This window comes from Pristiophorus japonicus, chromosome 21, assembly GCF_044704955.1.
Source record: "Pristiophorus japonicus isolate sPriJap1 chromosome 21, sPriJap1.hap1, whole genome shotgun sequence".
Lineage (NCBI taxonomy): Eukaryota > Metazoa > Chordata > Chondrichthyes > Pristiophoridae > Pristiophorus > Pristiophorus japonicus.
In genome coordinates this window covers 16,301,838-16,325,225 of record NC_091997.1, presented here as the reverse complement: position 1 = coordinate 16,325,225, position 23,388 = coordinate 16,301,838, and the positions used below count along the sequence as shown (strand labels likewise).

At 47.8% G+C, this 23,388-nt stretch overlaps 1 protein-coding gene across 1 annotated transcript in view; it reads right to left on the bottom strand.

The window, feature by feature from the left end:
- LOC139233842 (neurabin-2-like) overlaps window positions 1-23,388 on the bottom strand; it is a 340,307-nt gene that overhangs the window by 67,564 nt on the left and 249,355 nt on the right. Inside the window, exon 6 of the mRNA XM_070864427.1 lies at window positions 20,249-20,353. Within this exon, the coding sequence (XP_070720528.1) occupies window positions 20,249-20,353 (105 nt within the window). The remainder of the gene's footprint in view (window positions 1-20,248; window positions 20,354-23,388) is intronic.

The window sequence follows — 23,388 nt, the reverse complement described above, 5'->3', positions numbered from 1 at the left end:
TCCTACATGAACCTTCAAGTACGATGTGGCCAAGGCTGCTTTAAATATCCCCGCTGGAAAGGAGTCACCAGTTAACAGGGCTGGGAAACGTGCATGTCTGCCTTACTAGGGGCCACTACGCTAAAGTCGCTCTGTAGAGCGTGCTGACTAATACATCGTGATACCGACCCCCATGTACCCGACCCAGTAGGGAATATTCCGGCCAGTGTGCCGGTGGTTCAGAGCGAGTAGAGCGGTTCCTGGCAGAAGCTTGAGGGAAGGTGGCTTGAACAAAGCAACTAGCCCGTCAGTCCACAGGAGGAAAAGGCCCCAGGAAACAGCTGGCTACAAAAGTTGCACGAAAGGGTGCATCATCTACTGGTGGAGTGAAGAACCCCCATCGTGACTGTTGCTCACAAAAAAGTCAGACTGATCTCCTGGACTAATTTCAATCGCCTATATGGGTTGGAGAGGTACTTCCCAGATTTTTCCTCCCAAAATTGGCCAGGGTTTTTAAATATCTGTTTTTTTGCCTCGCCCAGGAGATCCCATGGTTTCGGATGGGGTGGAGTGTGTATTGTGATACACAAGGTATCGCAATTGTGTGGGACAGGCTCGATGGACCAGACGGTCTTTACCTGTCCGTCATTGATCATATGTTGGTATTCCCGGGAATCCTGATGCCCATACTCCTTTACTTTGGTTTGGGGGGGGGGGGGGGGGGAATTTATCAGTTCTTAGCTGGGCCACTTTGCAGCAACATGGCATTCCTCCTTGGGAAGAGAGGGATGAACTGGTAAAACCCAAATTACTTGGCATAAAGCACGGGGGCTGCCAGCTGACTGGCACAAGCATGGACTGGCGTCTCCATCTTGCACACTACCACCTGCTCGGGCAGCAGGAAGTGGCGGTGCACTGATGAGCAAAACCATTGGGGCAGAGATGAAGAGAAAATCATACTGATCGCAGAAGTGTGTAATACATACAAGTAGGAGTTTCTCAAGAGCAAGTCTGTGCAGCGAGCAACACTTTCTTCATCCAGTCATTACCACTAAGCAAACTAAGCAAAATGTACAGGGAATGAACTCACGGTGTAGCAGATGCTTTGCCTTAAGCAAACATTTCAGTAACAGGGAGGCCATTATCTAGTCGCATTTCTCTGTTTATTTTATCAACTTTATTTTATAAATACAGGGATTATGCAGACAGACTGCTCAGCGGTTTTCTTATGATCAGAATTTGCCGTCACAAATGCAATTGGTTTTTTAAAAAATCAGACAGTAGCACCAGGACTTTATGTGCAAGAAATTCTTGTGTAAATGTTGTGAGGGTCTGTTCACGGCTGCTGCAAAATAGCTTCTGCAGTCTGTCCAAGGAATGACTGACCTATTTGCAGAAGTGTTTCCGGACCCCGCCCCTCAATTGGTCAGTGGGGAACACAGCAGCCAAATTTCACACAGCAAGCTCCCACAAACAGCAACGTGATAATGACCAGATAAACTGTTTTTGTTTTGTTGATCGAGGGATAAATATTGGCCAGGACACAGGGGTTAACGCCCCTGCTCTTCTTCAAAATAGTGCCGAGGGATCTTTTACGTCCACCCGAGAGGGCAGACGGGACCTCATTTTAACGTCTCATCCAAAAGATGATACCTCCGACAGTGCAGCACTCCCTCAGCACTGCATTGGAGTGTCAGCCCAGGTTTATGTGCTCAAGTTCCTGGAGTGGGACTTGAACCACAACCTTTTGACTCAGAGGTGAGGGTGCTACCCACTGAGCCACAGTTGACACCGAGGCCCAATGTTGGATGAGCCTCAGGCAATGTTCCATGTAATTTTTTTTGATCTGCGCAATCCATTCAAAATTCCACACATGCGCGTTTTTTTCCATGTAAAAGCCGGCTCTCCGGCTGCACAGGACCCCTAGAGCTGCTTAAAGGGAACTTTGGCCCCAGGGCCTCTAGCTTCTGACACACACCTCGTGCGCTGACCATTTCAGGCTGAAAAGCTGCCACCCCAACCTGGTCTGTCCAACACCCGACTCTAGACCACATCACAAGGTTGACTCTGAATGACCTCTGAAGTGGCCGAGCAAGTCACCCAGTTGTACAGTCGCCTCACAAAGACAGCCCACTACCACCTGGGCAAGAAATGTGGCCTTGCCAGGGTCACTCACACCCCAAGTACAAATGAAGAAAAAAGTACAGAGACATAAATCACAATGAAATACTCAGCGTAATAATATAAAACATAAAACTCTCCTGGCTTTTTTTGTCTATCCCAGAAAATAAAGTTCTCCAAGAACCTTTCAAGAAGACAATAAATGGATGGTGTCATTTCTAAATGTGTAAACAGTGCCTGCTTTGCTATATTTATCTTCATATGACAAAACACATTTTCAACACAGAATTTCCTTGCAAAGAAAGTTATGCTGATCCCTAACTGCAGCATCATTCCATATACTCATAGATCCGCCGTGGCATTGCTCACATGGAGTCAGAGGCTTCGCTATTTTATTACAATAGGGGTGCTTATACAATGCAGCAGTAACACCAGGTCCACTGATTTACAGAGACTGAAGAAGCCAAATTATATTTTTATGAAACAGTATTCCAGGATTTTTTTTCCCTATGTGCTTTGGGGATTGAATTTCACAACTGTGTACATTATTCTGAGCAAACTGTTAATGAGGAGCCTTTACTTTATACACGTTCCTTTACCGATATATTTAGGAACTGAATTTCCACAAGGGTTCTGCCACTCGTCCGCCATTAATTCAGCGGAAAATCCTGCAAATAGCGTTTACGCTGTTTTTCCGTGGTTCTTTCGCTGAAGTCATGGCAGACAAGCGGAAGAACTCCTACACAAATTCATCTGCTTAGTTTTTAATCCTTTACCATTTTTAAAGCTGAGAATGCACAGCAAGATAGTTTGCACATGCACCAGTTGGAGGCAGCTGTTTGATTGTGAGCCGCACGAGGGAATGAGAATTGAATTCAGCTGCCTGGGGGCAGTTCAATGGTTGCAATGGAGGGCGATTTTGGAGTTTGGAAAAGCTGTACTGGGGGTGTCCTCGGATTTGAAAGTACAGCAGAGAGGTTGCTAGAGTTTGGCTGCATGGGGGTGGAAGGCAGGGATGGGGCAGGGGGAATACATCCTTTGATCTAAAATGTGATCTTTGGGCGGGAATCAGAGAAAATTGAGTCAGATGAGGCCCGGTCATTAAGATCAGCCAGGCCTCAACGACTGCCATGCCCATCATTTAACTCGTTACCGCTCTCACCCGACAAGGTTTGCTTGCTCCTTGGAATTCACGCAACTGACACGGTCTTGACCCTGACCCATCACTGGCTCACAACCTGACCATTCCCTTCCCCCAACAAACATCTTCACTAAGTGCTAACTCCACTCGTATCTTGGCCCCCCCAAACCTGTCTGTGAATCTTACCTGACCTGACTTTAGCCTTGGCTTTCTCTCTGTTTGCAATATCTGGCGCCAACAGAGACATCGCTGCCAGCAAACAGAGATACCAAGTGAGTGGACAGAAACAAAGAAACATAGAAAATAGGTGCAGGAGTAGGCCATTTGGCATTTCGAGCCTGCACCACCATTCAATATGATCATGGCTGATCATGCACTTCAGTACCCCATTCCTGCTTTCGCTCCATACCACTTGATCCCTTTAACCATGAGGGCCACATCTAACTACCTTTTGAATATATCTAACGAACTGGCCTCAACAACTTCTATGTCAGAGAATTCCACAGAAACAGACATCAACAAAAGGGGCGATTTTGACCCTGCCCGCCCGGAAGAAACCAGGCGGGCAGGCAGTTAAATTCGCCCGTGGGTCTCACCCACCAACATCCCCCAATTCCACAGGCTACCATTTTACGTTACCCTTATGAACAGGGCAGAAGAAAACCAGGTGGAAACCAGCGGGGTCCTTCTTTCAATATACAGTTCAGGCTCTGATCAAGTCATCAGGGCCCGACTGCTATTAAAGCTGCGGGCCCCAGTGCGGAAGTAGTTGTGGCTTTCCTGCCGGGTCAACCTAGCGGGAAGAGGAGTTGAGGCCAATAAAGGCAAGACTTTCTACTTTATAAAAACGTTCATGTGGGGCCAGGAGGAGCGCTCCTGCTCCTAGAGACCCCATAAGGAAAGCTTAGGCGTCCCCGGATCCTGGCCCCTCCCTGGAGCACTATACTAGAGTGTCGAAGACCGTTCCCTTGGTCCCTGGCGGCAGCCACCTTCTGCCTGACATTATGCTCCGCCCGCTGCCACATCCAATCGGTTTTGGCGGTCAAACTGGCCGTGAGCAGGCAGTTGAGGCCCGGGAGTTATAATCTCCTGGACCTCCGCTAAAAAGGTCACGCAATTTGTGGCCTAACTCGGCCCCCCCCCCCCCCATCCATACAATTCCCACCCGAGTTAAAATCAGGGTTTAAGTGTTATCGGCCGTGAAATTTGTTGGCCGGAAATAGCCGTGAGGCGGGAGTTCCTGCGCCAGGCGCGAAAGTCCCGCCCCGTGACCTATATTCGAGTTACCGCCCCCGAGAGCAAGTGCAGTGCAAAATATCGCGCTGCACTTCCTCCCGGGGCCATGCAAAGTTTGCGGTGGGACGCATAGCGCTGGCGCGTAGACAGGACCCTCCCCTTCATTAATGGTGTGGGCCAAGCTGCCGACTCTGCAGTCAGGAAACGGGGCTGCCGCTGGACCACCAGGGAACGGGGTGCCGTGTCAGCAGCTCAACACAGAAGCAAAGTGCCGGGCTGCAGGACCGCGCGATCAACTAACAAGAAGGCCGCAACCGCTAAGTCGGTCATTTTTTTCCTGGCACACCTCCCCTTTAATTATCGGCCCGCAAGCAGCCTACAGCCCCGGTACGCGACCCGTGAAGCTGTTGTGGACCAATCCCAGTGCAGCTTCACGGGGCTCTACCGGATTTTCGCCCGGGGGGCGAAAACGAGTCGGTGCGCATGATGATGATGTCACGATCGCTGGCGCAGCAGAGCGGGTCGCTACCGGTTACCGCTGCCGTTAAACTTCCGTGGAATTTCACGGGAGTTGGTAGCGACGCTGCGCTTGGGCGAAAAGTCATTTGCGCCCCGTTCTAGCAGGAGGCGCAAACAACTCGAATTTTTCCCCATCATGTCATCATGATAATGTCTGGTATTTCTGGAGTCAGTTTGCAGACCTGTTTACAGGGTGGTGGTCCCGTATTCACTGTGGAGTAAAGCTACTCTGCTTCTTACAAGGCTGTCATCATCATAGGCGGTCCCTGGAACGAGGATGACTTGCTTCCACAAGAGTTCACAGATTTTTCAATGAAGGACCCGATGTTCCAGTCCTGAACTCCAGTTGAGGGGGGTGGAAGATGCCTGTGCGTGGATTTTTTTAACGTGTGGTGACCGTTTCACACCAACCACCACACGGGCTTGACAGAGCTAGGTCTTTATCCAGTAGCAAGGGTTGAACCAGGACGACTAAAGACCTGCTCTGCTGCACGGACCTAGTGCGCACACATATCGCAGTGTGGGCTGGCCCGTGCTGCCCCATGCTGCCCCTGGGCCCTCGGCTCTTCTGGGCCCCGTACTCTCATTTTTTTTAAATTTCAAAATATATACTTTATTCATATAAAAATTTGCACGATACATTTGAAGGCAGTTCAGTACATTTGGATGCGGTCACCAATTCCATACAATACATTTGGATGCTGACGGCAGTTCTGTTCAATACATTTGCTTGCTTTACATTTCAAGGTACAATTCAGTACAATCCAGGATACACTAATACAGTCATCAAATTACGTTACATGTGGCACTATACAGTACACGGAACGGGTGAGGGTGCAGTTACATTTCTTTACAACATACATTACTAAACAGTTGCTGAACTTGCATTATACATGGCACTGCATAGGTGTTTTCAGATCATGGTGCTCTATGTATACGAAGGTTTACAAGTACAGCCCGAGGAGAGTTTTATACTGATTCCAGCCTCTGGGTTTACCATGGCGGAAGGGCCTTAGACTGTGGCTCTTCCCCATCGTGCCTTTGCGGCGACTGCACCAATTTTAAGTGCATCCCTCAGCACGTACTCCTGGATCTTGGATTGTGCCAGTCTGCAACACGCAGACGTGGACTTCTCCTTGCTCTGGAAGACCAGCAAATTTCGGCAAGACCAAAGTGCATCTTTCACCAAGTTGATGGCCCTCCAGCAGCAGGTGATGTCTGTCTCGGTGTGTGTCCCTGGGAACAGACCGTAGAGCACAGAGTCCTGTGTTACGGAGCTGCTCGGGATGAACCTCGACAGCAACCACTGCATCTCTTTCCAAACCTGCCTTGCAAAGGCGCAATCCTGAAGGAGATGGATGACAATCTCGTCCGCACCACAGCCAACTTGGGGGCAGAGTGCCGTGTCTCTGAAACCCCGGCTGTGCATGAAGGATCTGACGGGTAGGGCCCTTCTCAAGCTACGTCTTGGTGCTTGTGTGAAAGTTCTGGCGATGAGACATTCTGCCAAACGTGTTCGACAGTCCGCTCAGGGAACCGTCCGACAGGATCCATCATCGCCTTCTTTTGTAGGGCGTCCAGGACCTTACGTGCTGACCACTGCTTCACGGCCTTGTGGTCAAAAGTGTTTTTCTTGAAAAACTTTTCCACGAAGGACAGGTGGACAGGCATGGTCCAACTGCTTGGAGCGTTCCGCGGCAGCCTGGCCAGACCCATCCTTCGCAACACCGGGGACAGATAGAATCTCAGCACGTACTGACACTTGCCGTTTGCTTAAGAAGGGTCTGTGCACAGCTTGGTGCAGCCGCACACAAAGGTGGCCATCAGGATGAGGGCCACGTTCGAAACGTCCTTTCCCCCCTTGTCCAGAGATTTGTACATCGTATCTCTGCGGACACGGTCCATTTTCGATCTCCAGACGAAATGGAAGACGGCTCGGGTGACTACCACCGCACAGGAGCTGGGTATGGGCCAGACCTGCGCCACGTACAACAACAGCGAGAGCACCTCACTCCTGATGACCAGGTTCTTTCCTGCAATGGAGAGGGAGCGCAGCTTCCACCATCCCAGTTTATGTTCCGCTTTCGCGATACGTTCCTTCCAGTTTTTGATGCACACCCTGTCCGCTCCGAACCATATTCCCAAAACCTTCAGGTAATCTGACTTCACGGTGAAGGGAATAAAGGATCGGTCGGACCGGCCCCGTACCCTCATTCGCCGCACCTTCACCCATGCTATTGCAGGGCCTGGCGCTCCAGCTCGATTTATAGCCCTGACCTGCGGTGATGTTCTCACACGGGTCAGGGCGGGGCACGATGTTGGCTGTGAACTGTGAGTGAATGCAGAAAACAACAAACCATTCAACAAGACGAACTGAAACTTCTCGGCACCTGTTCTTTGGGGCCACAGGCATGTATTTCATTCATTTAACAACATGCCATTAATTATTTACAAGTCCTATTTTAAGCTACAACAATGTCGAGGCACAACCACTATTGGTGCTTAATTCAGATCTGACGGATTTTAATCATCTGTAAGTGGAAAGTACTTGTTCATTGTGTATAGTTTTGCATTTCTATTCTTCCTCCGGAAATACAATCACAATATGCAGACAAATGACTTATTGCTACAGAGCAATCGAAAATGCTTCACTACACCAAGTTGGAAGTGGAAACTTAGAAAAATTTAATTTTAAATGCAGATCACATGAAATGAAGCGATTATACTGTCGCACACATGAATGGAATTAATTAATATAAGTATACTTTTCTGACAATGTATGGTTGACAATCGGATTAAGTTGATTGATTAGGAAAAAAAAAGTCCTTCCGGTTTTTTTTCTATTCTGAGCCAAGCCAGACAGAATTGTAGACAATAGTCTTTTAACAAAAAAAATGTTAATAGTTATAGCAATCACATTAGGCTAGATGCAAATATTATACATTCCTGGGATAATTGCACAACATAGCACTCCCAGCAAGGAGCAATGCTTGGAGACAGTGTGGTTGGAGAGACGCCTGGTAGCCCCGATTGTCTGAGTGAGGCTCCCCTCTACAACTGTGATATCCTGGAATTATGCCCCTATGCCCCCTTTCTTAACATAAGAAATAGGAGCAGGAGTCGGCCATTCGGTCCCTTGAGTCTGCTCCACCATTCAAGAAGATCATGGCAAATCTGATCTTGGCCTCAACTCCACTTCCCCGCCCGCTGCCCATAACCCCTGACTCCCCTATAGTTCAAGAATCTGTCTATCTCCACCTTAAATATATTCAATGACCTAGCCTCCACTGCTCTCTGATGTAGAGAATTTCAAAGATTCACAACCCTCAGTGAAGAAATTCTTCCTTATCTCCGTTTTAAATGAGCAACCCCTTATTCTGAAACGATGCCCCCTAGTTCTAGATTCCCCCACGAGGGGAAACATCCTCTCTGCATCTACCCTGTCAAGCCTCCTCAGAATCTTAACCATGTCTTGTTCTTCTGAACTGATAGGGCAGATAGAGGGAAACAATTTCCGCTGGTTGGGGAGCCTAGGACTAGGGGACACAGCCTAAAAATTAGAGTCAGATCTATCAGGAGTAAAGTAAGGAAAGCCTTTTACAGGCAAAGGATGGTAGAAGTTTGAAACTCTCTTCTGCAAATGGTGAGCCACCTTCTTGAATACAACTGAATAGCTTGCTAGGCCATTTCAGAATGCTGTTAAGAGCCACCCACATTGCTATGGGTCTGGAGTCGCATATAGGCCAGACTGGGTAAGGATAGCAGATTTCCAGATTTTTCAACAATCTGGTAGTTTCATGGTCACCATTACTGATAGTAGCTTTTTATTCCAGATTTTTAAAACAAATTATTAAATTTAAATGCTGTGGTGGGATTTGAACTCATGCGTCGGGATCATTAGTCCAAGTCTCTGGATTACCAGTCCAGTAACATAACCATTGTGCTGCCATACCCCTAGGGCAAAGGTGGGTATATGGAGTTAGCTCACAGATCGAATGGCAGAGGAGGAATCGAGGGGCGAAATGGGCTGTTCCCATGTTTCAGCTCCAGTTGAGCACCCTGTCTCTGTGCACTATTCCATGGCTGGCATCATGGGCATGTGACTTGCTATGAGGTCCCAGACTATGCTGCTCTGTAAGCAGCCATCAGGAGTTGTCAACAGATGTCAGTCAAACTTTCAATGAGGGTGGAGACCCCATTCTCTGACAGTACAACAGTGACTACTCTACCAAAATACTTCACTGGCTGTGAAGCACTTTGGGGCACCTGAGCTTGAGCACCATATAAATGCAAGTCTTTATTTATATTTTACAGAGGCAATGTACATTATGCTTCCTACAACTTAAAACCAGTAATAATGCCACCAAGCTCATGGTCTACAGGGCTGTAGTAATACCCGCCCTCCTGTATGGCTCAGCGACATGGACCATGTACAGTAGATATCTCAAGTCGCTGGAGAAATACCACCATCAATGCCTCTGCAAGATCCTACAAATCCCCTGGGAGGACAGATGCACCAACATTAGCGTTCTTGACCAGGCCAACATCCCCAGCATTGAAGCACTGACCACACTTGATCAGCTCCGCTGGGCAGGCCACATAGTTCGTATGCCAGAAACGAGACTCCTAAAGCAAGCGCTCTACTTGGAACTCCTTCACAGTAAACGAGCCAAAGGTGGGCAGCGGAAACGTTACAAGGACACCCTCAAAGCCTCCCTGATAAAGTGCAACATCCCCACTGACACCTGGGAGTCCCTGGCCAAAGTTCGCCCTAAGTGGAGGAAGTGCATCCGGGAGGGCGCTGAGCACCTCGAGTCTCATCGCCGAGAGCATGCAGAAATCAAGCGTAGGCAGCGGAAAGAGCGTGCGGCAAACCAGTCCCACCCACCCCTTCCCTCAACGACTATCTGTCCCACATGTGACAGAGACTGTGGTTCTCGTATTGGACTGTTCAGCCACCTAAGGACTCATTTTAAGAGCGGAAGCAAGTCTTCCTCGATTCCAAGAGACTGCGTATGATAATGACAACTTAAAACCAGTAATAATGTTGCAGAACAAAAACATTGATCAAATATGTCTTTAAGTATAGGAGGAGTTTAATCGCTCCTGTATTAGGTCCTTCTTTATTAGCAACACATACTACATTCTTGATTTAGAAATAGGCCAGGCTTTATAAATACCCTACAAGACTATTCTGGGCTGGCCCACTTGTGTTTGAGGCAGGAATTCCACAATCAAGCATCCTGGTAATATTCTGCATGAAGCAAACTCTGCTACACTGATACCCAAGACCGAATTCGATAGAATTTTGGATACTAAGGGAATCTGGGGATCTGCGGGAAAGTGGAGCTGAGATCGAAGATCAGCCATGATACTGAATGGGGGAGCAGGCTCGAGGGGTCGATTGGCCTACACCTGCTCCTAATTCTTATGCCCACTATTTGAATGACTTATCATTGTTGCTTTTCCCATTCGTGTGTTAAAGTAGAGGCTGCCTTGCCACAGTTGATGGCTATCTACATTTTGACAAGCTGCTGTCTCAATACTTTGGCTACACATAGTGGTTGAAACATGTGTGAATCATCCGTCTACACAGGAGTACAAATACACCAGAAAGCTAGCAAAGCAAAAGCTTTGAAAAGTAGGGCAAAATTAATTTTTCACTTGGCAAAGTGAATTTTAAAAAGCTGATTATTCCACAGCTCTTTTCTTGCTGTGCAGTGCCTGTCATGTAAAGAATGTTATTTGGATTGAGTTGTAAATCTACAAGTGTAAGCCAATTTAAGAAAATAAATTATTTCTCCAGCTACTGTGAACTTTCCTGTAAGGCAGGCATTTTCAAGTTTAAATGAGTAAATATGTTTGTGCAATATTTTACACAAGTAAATCACCACGCTGGTAGCAATTGGTGACGGTCTCACTTTACATGACACTGGAACGATATTATAATCAATGCACCATTTTGGATAATGACTTTGTTCCCTTGCTCCTCCCCCTCCCATGTTACATAGATATTCAATAGCTGTTTTTATGCTTTGAATACTTAATTCTGTACATGGGCCACGGATCTTGAAATAAAAACTGATATCTTTGCCCATTTTAAAATTGTGCTTTTAAATGGAAATAGATTTTATCACTATTCCTATATTCACTTATTACAAAACTTAAAACATATCTTCACTAAGTTAGGGACCACCAGAGCCAATATGGATGGAAACTCTGCTGCAAAGCTCCATGAATGGTACGTGGGACTGAAGATTAATAAGCTGAGGGGTCAAAATTCGGCGTTGCCCCGTTTGGGAGCGGTAACCGAGGTGAGGTGGGACTTCCTGCCCCCGGCTCGGAAGACTCGCTCCGGCCGCGAAATTGGGGTGACCGACCCCGAGGGGAAGTGGAGCACAATGTCGGGCACCCCATTTCCTGGCGGGACCATGACGGTAAGCGCGCAATTGTTGCAGTGCCACGTGGCCTCTCCGAATAGCACAGGGCCCTCCCTTTCTACCGGGCATGTGGGGTGCTGTGGCCGCAGCCCGGCACAGAAGCGGAGTGTCGGGCTGTACGCAAGGCCGGATCGGTAAGTCAGCCGAGAGAACAAAATGGCGGCCGCGCACCTTCCCTTTAATTTTCACCCCGCGAGCGGAGTGCGGCCCGGTTTACGACCCGCGAGGCCGGTGCTGGCATTGCCTATGGCAGCCTCACGGAGTGCTGCCCAATTTCCGCCGCGGGGCAAAAACGGACCGCTGTGGGGCAAAAGCGGGTCGCTGCGTACGCAGTGGCCTGGGGGTGCGGTCATGTTTTGCGCCTCTGCTAACTCCCGCGAGCTGGCAGTATTCCCCCCCCACCCCAATCCCTGGGCGAGACGTTGTTTGCGCATACTTTGCAAATTTCTCCCCCTTAATATCCAGTCTTTTCTGGAATAAGTAATGGTCATGTTTCAGTGATGTCATGTGACATGTGTTTTTCTGTCACCTCATGAGTTCTAGTGGAGCACAAAGAACACTGAGGTCACCCCCCCCCCCCCCACCTCCAATTTATGTGATGTGTGGACCTGCCCACATCGAATATGCAAAAGCAGCATAATGCCAGCTGTAACCAGGCCCACCAGTTACAGAAATATCATGGTTTCTTCAGTGAGGCAGGACCTCAGTCCACCCCTCTGAAACCATCCAACCGCCACCCATTTCTGTGTGTCAGAGGTTAGGGTATGGTAGCATAGTGGTTATGTTACTGGACCAGTAATCCAGAGGCTTGGACTAATAATCAGGAGCCACCCCCCGGGTGGCAGCTCAGAAATTTAAATTCAATTAATTTTTAAAATAGTGGAATTAAAAAGCCAGTAACGGTAACCATGAAACTACTGGACTGTTGTATAAACCCATCTGTCCTTTCGGGAAGGAAATCTGCCACCCTTACCCGGTCTGGCCTATATGTGACTCCAGACCCACAGACCTGGATTTTTATCTGGTTTTTGCCTCTCCCAGGAAATCACATGGCTCCGGTTGGGGTGGAGTGTAGCTGTTTTTAGTATAAGGGGTGTTGCAGTGGCGTGGGGCGAACGGGTTGGGTTGGGTGCTCTTTGCCTTTCCATCATTGTTCATGGGTTTGTATGTAAACCTCTTCAGGGTTGCTGACAAAGGGCTGTGCGGCTCCTGGTGGAGACACGATGGGCCGAAAAGGCCTCATTCTGCGCTGAAAGTTTCTATGATTCTATGTTTCTGTTTCTAATGTGGTTGAGTCTTAACTGCTCTCTGAAATGGCAACCAGGGCCTTCAGCTGGTAGGTGTTTGTGGCCAGAATTGAGAGAAAGGGTGCTGGTAAAGGTCCTCTCTTCTAGTGGGGAGGAAGTGGGGAGTTAGCGGTGAATGTCTACAATACAGTCAAGTGCCGAGGTTTATTTCTCTTGCAGTGCAAAAAGCTATAGCTTGTGCTGTCAGGAGTGAAGTCCTTATTTACTGAGTGCCTAATAATACACTGGTGGCACTAAAGGCTGACCTTCTGTGCTGCTGTTACAATTCATTTAAAACCAAGCTTGCCGAGGGGTTTGACCATATCTAATAGTGGTATCTCTCCAATCCTGATGTTTTTCAATTGAAGTCTCAAAATAAAAGTTACATGGAAGTGAAAAAAACCCCAAGACGGTACAAGGCAGTGGTGGTGGGTAAATCCTCCGAGCATCTGGGCCTCTCTCCCTCACCACCATACGCTAGCGTCAGTTCCGGTGGGAGCAAGGAGAGTCAGCGGTCAAGCTCACTGCCGGAATTTTCCCACATTCTCTGCGGCGATCCCAGGCAGGAGGTCTGTAGCCAGAGCTGGACAATCGTACTTTAGGCCTGGCCTCGCGACACCTCCAATTTAAAATCCTTCTTGATGTGTTTAAATCCCTGCATGGCCTCACCCCCTCCCTATCTCTGTAACTTCCTTCAGCCCTACAAAACTCTTTGTCCCTTCGGCCCCAAGCTCCAGAGCATCACCCCTGCCCTTTGTCTCATTAAAGTCGGCCATGCCTTCCTCTTCCGAGGTTCCATGCCCTGAAAGTTCCTCGCTAAACCCCTCCGCCTCCCCCCTTTCCCCGTTTAAGATCCTTCTTAAAACCCACCTCTGATCAACCATTTCCTTACCCCTCCTAATATCTCCTTTAGCCCAGCATCCATTTTTGTCTGATTACACATCTGTGAAATGCTTTGGGACGTTTCTTACGTTAAAGGGGCTATATAAATGCGAGTTGTTGTATTGCTGTTGTTGTTGGAACACGTCCTGTCCCTGAATTGAGTTTCGTGAATATGAAGAGATACATAACTTAATCTCTGCTTCAAGTAATCATTAGAAATGGATCATTACAAAGTTACTATACTTTAAATCAGTTATAATTATAAGTACAACATGTTTTCTGTTAATTAAAGCCCGTTTCTGGGCAATGTGCCATTTTTTCACGAACTGTGTTATGTTTCCTCTGAAATGCAGCTTTTCATCCAAAACAGTTCTCAATGTAAAGCATGCTCAAGCCTGTCCTGCTTTGCTTTAAATGCACCACTGGTCCTTTGGGCTTTCCTGTGCTATAATAAGCTATGTGAACAATGTGAAGTTTTGGGATCAAGGGCAAAGCGAGATTGTTTTCAGAGTAGTCAAGGCTTCCAGTACAGTACTGCATTATATTTCTGTACACGCTGATGTATAAGCTGCACGTTCACATGTTTTAATGCCTCACTCCTTAATTCCCCATGCAGTGTTCAGGGGGAGTCAAGACCAAGGGCACTTTCAAGGCAGGAGTGGGGGAGGGAGATGAGAAGAGAGGGGAGGGGAGGAGAGGAGAGATGAGCAGAGGAGGAGGAGGAGGACAGGAGTAGGAGAGGGAGAGGAGTAGGAGGAGGTGAGGATTGAAAGGAGGAGAAAAGTGAGAGAAGTGGGGAGAGGAAAGAGGAGTGGGAGCCGGAGGGGAGTGAGAGGGGTGGAGATGAGAGGGAGAAGAGAAGAGAGGGGAGTGAGAGGAGGAGAGGAAGGGAAGAGGACGGGGCAGTGCAGAGGGGAGTAGGAAAAGTAAGGGTTTAGGGGAATTAAGTGGAGAGGTGAGGAGTGGAGAGAGAGAACAGAAGAGAGGGAAAGGAAGAGGAGTGGGAGAGAACTGGAGAGGTGAGAGGAGAGGAAAGGATAAAGGGAGAGAGGAGGAGCGGGGTAGAGAGAAAAGGAGAAGGGGAATGAGGAAACAGATGGGAGGAGAGAGGTGGAACAGGAGCAGAGGAGAGGAGGGAGGAACTATGTTAAAGGAGCAAGAACATGGAAGAGCAGGGGAGGAATGGGGCACAGGGAGAGGAGGGATGGGGTTAGAGAGATCGGAGGGACAAGAAGGAAATTGGACAGGGTGAGGTGGTGAGAGCATGGGGAAGAGGCAAAGGGCAGGGAGCTGAAAATAGGAAATGGGAGAGTGGCTCAGCTGAGATGGGGGAGGCTGAAGCCTATTTTCCCCCAGAGGTTGGGGTACTTACCTTTTGCCCCAGTGGTGGGGGATAGGAGGTTGCTGCTGGACAATCGTGGCCTCAGTGGCGAGGAGGGAGTTAGCAAGGGATGTTTTTGGTTTCGGCATGTGGTGGGGTGTTGCCATGCATTGTGGGTCTCAGCGGGGTGTTGGGTGGTATGGCTCAGGCCAACATCCCCAGCATCGAAGCACTGACCACACTCAACCAGCTCCGTTGGGTGGTCTCCATCGCCCGCATGCCCGACACAAGACTCCCAAAGCAAGCGCTCTACTCGGGGCTCCGACACAGCAAGCGAGCCCCAGGTGGGCAGAGGAAACGTTTCAAGGACATCCTCCTTGATAAAGTGCAACATCTCCACCGACACCTGGGAATCGCTGGCCCAAGACCGCCCAAAGTGGAGGAAGAGAATCCGGGAGGGCGCTGAGCACCTCGAGTCTCGTCGCCAAGAGCATGCGGAAATCAAGCGCAGGCAGCGGAAGAAGCATGCGGCAAACCAGGCTGCCCTTTCCTTCAACCACTGTCTGTCCCACCTGTGACAGAGACTGTAATTCCCGTATTGGATTGTACAGTCACCTGAGAACTCACTTTTAGAGTGGAAGCAAGTCTTCCTCAATTTCGAGGGACTGTCTATGATGATGATGGGTGGCATGTTAATAGCGCCACCAACTGGTGCAGTACCATTCGTATCTTGCGAGCACTTGCTATTTTTAATATATAATTGATAAATATAGGCATGTGATATATGGGACTGGATTCCCCTCAGTGATAGGTGCAATTGCCTCCCCTCTGGCTTTGCAGGGTGAGTTTGGAGTGATAATACCACTACTGGGAGGGAGATAAGATTCTGGTACGGTTTAAAGGGGAGCATCACTTTTCTGCAAGCACCTGTAGCCTTGAAGGATTCTGATGCATCCGTGGAGGTTCTTTTGGTAGAAGTCAGGGACAGGAGAGCAACACGGTTGGGCATTGAGGGCAGGGTGTGCCACAAAAAGGATGGTTCAAGCTGTCTGGAGGGAGGAGGCAGAGGCAGCCATTGCCACCTCCAACACCCGAAGTGCCACGCAGTGCCAGAACAAATTCAATGACCTCACAAGGTCGGCGAACGTAATGCTAGGTATTCTCGCCAGTACACGTGCTCTTCCACTTGGGACAGCCTTCACTCACCTCCTGGCCTCTCGTACTCATTCTCTCCAAGCACCTGGGTGTCAGGGAAACTCACGCCTGCAAAGGGCAAGCACCCAAACACCTTCTTTTCTCAAAACCACCCTGCCAACTTGCACTGTCCGCCTCAAGGGCTACTGCTAGCCTTCAAAGATACGTCAATTAAATGCCCAAAGTACTTCTACGTCTCATCATCATCGGATGGATGCATCATATGAAGGAATGGGTCTATGTCACCGACATGTTTTGAACATTGTCCCTGTCCCTGTCCCTTCTCCCCCTAAACAATAAAACAGCCCATAACCAGTGCTAAAGAAATACAACTGGGGGAGGAGCAGAAGTGTTGAAAACCCTGAGCAGATATGAAAAGGAGCACTTAAACCATGCGATGTTGGTGGCTTCCGAGCGGCAGTTGTCACTGCTTCGATCTGATGTCTTGAGAGTCAGCCTGCAAGCCACATCATGGGCTACTGGGTCCGTACTGTAACTGATCATGAGCTCCTTTGAACCTGAGCCCAGCACCAATGGGCTCCAAGGACTGGATGCGGATTGTCACGGTCTCTCTGGAGGTGGGGGTGGGGGCACTGAGCCCGCTACCTTAAGGCCACCTCCAACGTCTACACCAGGGAGCTTCAGACATGAGTCCGGCAAACCCCTCATCACTGCAAGAGAGAGGATGGTGGAAGCTGGTCCGTCTGGGACAGCTGCTTCCCTGAGAAGGAAACCACTTCAGGCCTCTAAGGTACATGGATCATCCCGGCCTCTCAACTTCAGCCCACTCAGAGTACCTTGTAGACTACAACAACAACAACTTGTATTTATATAGCGCCTTTAACGTAGTGAAACGTCCCAAGGCGCTTTCACAGGAGTATTATGCAATAAAAATTTGACACGGAGCTGCAGAAGTAGAAATTAGCGCAGGTGAATAAAAGCTCAGTCAAAGAGGTATGTTTTAAGAAGCGTCTTGAAGGAGGAAAGAGAGGTGGAGAGGTTTAGGCAAGCAGTTCCAGAGCTTGGGGCCTAGGCAATAGATGACATGGCCAGCAATGGTTGAGCGATTATAATCAGCGATGCTCAAGGAGGGTAGAATTAGGCGAGTGCAGACATCTCTGGAGGGTTGCGGGGCTGGAGGAGATTAGAGATAGGGTATTAACAAGCCAATTCACTGGCACAAAGGGTAGAGAAGTATCTTGTGAAGACATATTTGCAGATAGGGCGATTGGAATTCTTGTGACTCTTGGGAGAATATGTTGTGTGAACTAAACACAACTTGTGCACAATGAGTTCCGAGTTCAGTTCTGCACCTGCTTTCAGCTTTTTGGGGTCGCTGTGATGTCAGGGGAAATGTAGATGTCCACCTTAAGAAGGAACATGGCAGAGGTCTTTCTTAGTGAAGGTGTGAGGATGTGTGGGGGGGAACAACAGGTGAAGTGACATTTTATTTGGTGAGTGAACCGTTATTTATTGACGATCAGCTGTGGCCTCCTGTGTCTGGCTGCTGGCTGTCCTGTCCCACGACCTCTGCACGCTCCTCATTCTGTGCACTTTCTTCATGCTGTGGAGAGGGAGATCCTTCCCTGCCCTCTTCATCAGCCTTCAGCTTCCGGAAGGGACAAGCCTTTCTTCATTGCAATATTATGCGGGGCACAGCAAGCCACAATAATTCTTCAGATTGTCACTGGACTACATTGCAAGGCTCCAACAGATACAGGGAAGATAATTCAGGTGCAGTTTTTTTTTTAAATGGTGGATTTGATGCAGTAGACTCTAAGGACCCATTTAACTCCATTCACTGCTCCAAATCCACCTCAAAATGGGTGGCGATTCAGAGGACAATCCAGGCCATAGAGTTTTTACAACATACTGAGTGGTGAGATCTAGGCTCCAAAATTTATGGCATGCCATGTTTAATTGTTCAACAATGAAGAAAGACTTGGATTTATATAGCGCCTTTCACGACCACCGGACGTCTCAAAGCGCGTTACAGCCCATGAAGTACTTTTGGAGTATAGTCACTGTTGTAACGTAGGAAACGCAGCAGCCAATTTGCGCACAGCAAGCTCCCACATTCAGCAATGTGATAATGACCAGATAACCAGATTTTTTGTTAGGTTGATTGAGGGATAAATATTGGGCAGAACACTGGGGATAACTCCCCTGCTCTTTTTCAAACTAGTGCCATGGGATCTTTGACGTCCACTTGAGAGGGCAGACCGGGCTGCGGTTTCAAGTCTCATCCGAAAGACGGCACCTCCGGCAGTGCAGCACTCCCTCCGCACTGCACTGGAATGTCAGCCTAATTAAGTTCTTTTTTATATAAAAGAGAGAGATTTCCTTCAAGCATCCTTCTGTATAAGATGCTTTGGCATCTCTTTCCTTTTTGAAGACAATGCTTCATATTTCCACTGGAAGAAAACCGAGGCCTAGAAATTCATCTTGGGTGGTGGCGTGGCGCAAAGCAGCGGTATTGGTTTGGCCGTCCGTTATAGGCAGCGCCTGGTGTTCAGTTCCATTGACCGCCCATTGTGCACCACCACACGAAATGAATTTCTAGGTCCTAATGTCTGTTAATCCTCTCACACTATATTTATGCTGCTGAAATTGTAAATATAGTGCAAATCCCTATTTATGGGCTCCTCCCTATTTCAGAACTCTCCTGACTGTATTGCTTCCACCAATGTTTAGACAGCACTGTATTAACATGTGTCAGCATCAGTGTAACCAAAGGAACTAACATAACATCGCACATCATCACACTCATCTACTACTGCAGGTCCAACACCTCAAATCCGGCAACCTCGGGACTGAGACAGTGCCAGTTTTCGTTTTTTTTCCGGATTTCGGACAAGAAAATCCATGGGCAGAAAATTGCGGCCTCACCGTTCCGTACGAAGTGTGCACAGACCCAGCGAGGCCTCGCAAAAGCTGGTTTTGGGGCGCGATGCACATATGCCGAAAACCGGCTTTTCTGGTCGGTCAAGATTTCTCCGAAAAGGATCCTCCGTATTCCCGAAGCCGGTAAGTAGTCCGGCCCGCCGGCTTTTGGACAATAATTCCGGATTTTATTTTACTGAATATCAAATGGGATTTTCTCAAAAATGTCCGGTTTTCAGATGATTCCAATTTTCAGACAGCCGGATGTCACATTGTACCGGTCGTGCAAATCCAACCCTTTGGATCAACGGTTGGTGTGTTGAGTAGAGGAAACCATGTCTCACCTAGGTTATAGTAACTACGCACACCAGGTGCCCTGGGCTTCCTCTGAATGAGCAGCTGCCAAAAGGTGGAGTGAAGGGAAGAACGGGGGAGAAGTCCAGTGTGTGAGGAGCTGAGACTGAATGGCTCTGGACAAGTAGCAACAGATATGTGAGAGTGCCTACATAGCTGCTCACTGAGAATAGCTGCCGCATTCAGTGGTTGAAGGAATGCTAAGAATTTGACGAGCAAGTCAAATGGTTTAACGTCACCTGAAGCCAAGGAAATGATGTAGTCAGCAAGAACCTATCGGGATTTTACTGAAATGCCAACTATAAAATAGAAGTGAACTTTATACAAGAGTGTGAGTTGTAGAACTGATTGGCAAGAAGGATAAACTTGTGAGAGAGGCATTACATAGTGTTCTACCCTTGGGAGAGGATTACATGCTCAGCACTTTAGATACAACTGTGTAACATTCCAAACCATTATTTATAAAAAAAAAGACTTGGATTTATATAGCCATCATCAGATGTCTCAAAGCGCTTTACAACCAATGAAGTACTTTTGGAGTGTAGTCACTGTTGTAATATAGGATAGTAATATAATATAAATCTTGCTTTCCCCTGAATTATACACAAAAAGTCACATTAAACTGTTAACCTTCCAACTGCTGACAGTAGCTGTTACCCCTGCAATAAAGGTCACCTGAAAGTCGTTACAGGAGGTAACATGTTTGAAATATATCGTGGGGTGGAATTTCTGTGGGGGTTCCCCGATCTCCCACCCTAACTTCAGCAGTTTGCTCTGTTTCGCTGGGGTTTCTGTCAAAGTTACGGCAGGTGATTTGAAGAAACTCCGCAGAAATGCCAGGTGGCTTATTTTTAAGATCTAGTTGTTCCGTGACGTCTTCCGTGAGTATTACCTGACAGTTCCTTTCGTGTTTCGAAGAACCGATGCTGCGAAGCTCTGGGTCACGCCAACCAGACTGATTCCATCCACCTCCACGATTAGATCATTCACTTGGATTCTGAATAAAAGAAAAGAAAGACTGACTTACATTTATATAGTGCCTTTCGCGACCACCGGATGTCTCAAAGCACTTTACAGCCAATGGAGTACTTTTGGACTGTAGTCACTGTTGTAATGTAGGAAACACGGCAGCCAAGTTACACACAGCAAGCTTCCACAAACAGCAATGTGATAATTGTTACACTCTACTGCAAATCAACACGAGGCACATACTGGATACAAGGTCACTCTGTGACCTGTACCTTTATTCACAGGACCAAGGAGTGATGACCCTGCATGGGACCTCCCTTTATATATCTGGATGACCAGATGAGGAGTGTCTCCCACAAGTTAACCCCCTGTGATCAAGGTGTGCATTTCTTAGGTGTATACAGTGTAGTTACATGAAGGTTACATACATGACAATAATGACCAGATAATTTGTTTTTGTTATGTTGAGAGATAAATATTGGCCAGGACACCAGGGATAACTCCCCTGCTCTTCTTCGAAATAGTGCCATAGGATCTTTTACGTCCACCTGAGAGGGCAGACAGGGCCTTCCTTGGTTTAACGTCTCATCCTAAAGACGGCACCTCCAACAGTGCAGCATTCCCTTAGCACTGCACTGGAGTATTAACCTAGATTTTTGTGCTCAAGCCCCGAGAGTGAGACTTGAACCCACCATCTTCTGACTCAGAGGTGAGTGTGCTTACCTACTGAGCCACAGCTGACACTAGAAAGTGTGCAAAATCAGCATTGACTGAATATAAATAACTATCTCTGTAGTAACTAGTTCAAACCCGGCCCAGTCATAACAGTTGAAGTCTACAATATATCTCAATTAAGAAACAGACAACAGTTTGAGAGGCTTGTTTAGTTTGAACCTCAACATAAATAAAAAGTGGCATTGCAACATAAATAATGATCACAGAATACTCTGCATTCAAAGCCTACATGGAACGGTTGCTATGCACTGGAGTGGGGTAAGGATTATAGTGCAGCCTCCTTGATTGCATAGCTGATTTTCCATAATAATATGTACATTTAAGATGAGAGTTTAGATTATATACATTATTATGCTACAACATATATTTAGTGAGAACAGAAGCTGATAAACTGCTGCAAAAGACAACAAATTTATTCACATGATCAAAATCTGGTTTGGAGACATAACATTGTTACAAAGAAAGGAAGAGAGATTTTGGTCTCAAATTCTAACAGTATACATTTAAGGGACAAATTCTGAGGTGATTTGGTAGCAGTACAGATGATGATGATTACAGTACCACAAGTAAACTGAAAGGGAAGGATCAATCCTGTGTTTCATCATGTTTAAGCTGCCCTAGGGAGCAGAGCTCATTTGCTGCAGAATCCACGCTCCCACTAGAAGTCACGCACCTTGATTCACTATTGTATTTGACACTCAACATGATGCAGGATAACCCGAAATGATGTCAACGGGCTTAAATAGGAAATCTGTGGAGGAAACTCAACGGTGAGGCCACCAGCAACACAATAACGCTGTGATCCCAGGACTGTGTGTGACCGAGGAGTCCCAGCTAACGATGTCAATCACACGCCTCTGGTCAATCACAGCTCCGCAACCAATCTTGACCGCCAGACAGTTGCTCGATGGCAAGCTGCATCTTTCGGTTTCGAGGCCGCCAGTGGCCTGTGAGGGCAGGCCCGAACAGCTCAATGGAGCCAGATAGAAGCACGGCTCCATTTGAACCCTTGTCCCAAGTATAATCATGGCCCTCGCATGCAGTACCGTAAACTATAGCAGTAACTATCAAGTAAGGGGGTCAGCACTTTGAAAATGCTGGTTGAAAAAGTCCCCATCATGCTAAATAGTGATCGCACCGGTTGGATTCAATGTGGGTCAATTAGGGGTTAACCTCTACTAAGCTAAGGTTTATTCTTCCTTGTCTAGTGTACAAACGTAGGTTTTTCCTACTGGTTTATCCTTCGCAGGCCAATGGTACAATTGCATTCACATAACCTGGAGGTCCGATGATAGGTATTTATCCACACATACAGGCAGTCCAGTGGTGAGCATGTCTAAACACTGATTAAGTATGCTGAGGTGTCTGAGATGATCCAATTCTAGTGGTGGATAAGTCATTTGTTCTGATTGCATGAACCATCTTGCTAAATCCAATTTTGACAGTTCAAATTCTTTTTCTCTCTTGCTCTCAAAAGTGGCGATGGACAGTGGAATAGGCACACCTCTGTTGCATTCTTTTACAGAAGATGGAAGGAAACTCATCATCATCATAGGCAGTCTCCTGGAGTCGAGGACGACTTGCTTCCACTCTAAAAGTGAGTTCTCAGGTGACTGAGGAGTCCAATGTGGGACCTACAGTCTCTGTCACAGGTGGGGCAGACAGTGGTTGAAGGAAAGGGTGCGTGGGGAGCCTGGGTTAACGCACGCTCCTTCCGCTGTCTACGCTTGGTTTCTGCTTGTTCTCGACGAGGTGCTCAGCGTCCTCCCGGATGCTCTTCCTCCATTTTGGGCGGTCATGGGCCAAGGATTCCCAGGAGTTGGTGGGGAATAGTGCCATGGGATCTTTTACGTCCACCTAAGAGGAGAGACGGGGCCTCGGTTTAACGTCTCATCAGAAAGATGGCATCTCCGACAGTGCAGTGCTCCCTCAGCACTGCACTGGAGTGTCAGCCTAGGTTTATGTGCTCAAGTTCCAGGAGTGGGACTTGAACCCACATCCTTCTGACTCAGAGGCGAGTGTGCCTTTTTAGGTCTTACTCAACTTGTTACCTGTATCTCTCAGATCCTCCCATCTGCAGGGGCCAGATGTAAAGACGGGCAACTGCTTCTTTGTAGCCCCTCGGAACTGGCTACAAAGCTTGTTGTACGTGCAGACACTGCCCAGAGGAAACTGTGCTGGGCAGTACCAGTTTGCCTGCCCCACTTTGTTACCATGGCACTACAATGCCTGTGCTTGTTGTACGTGCAGACACTTCACCGCTTCTGCCCAGAGAGTCCAGAAATCCAAGAAAAGGTATAGCGCCCAAGTTTAGAAATTTCCTCGGAG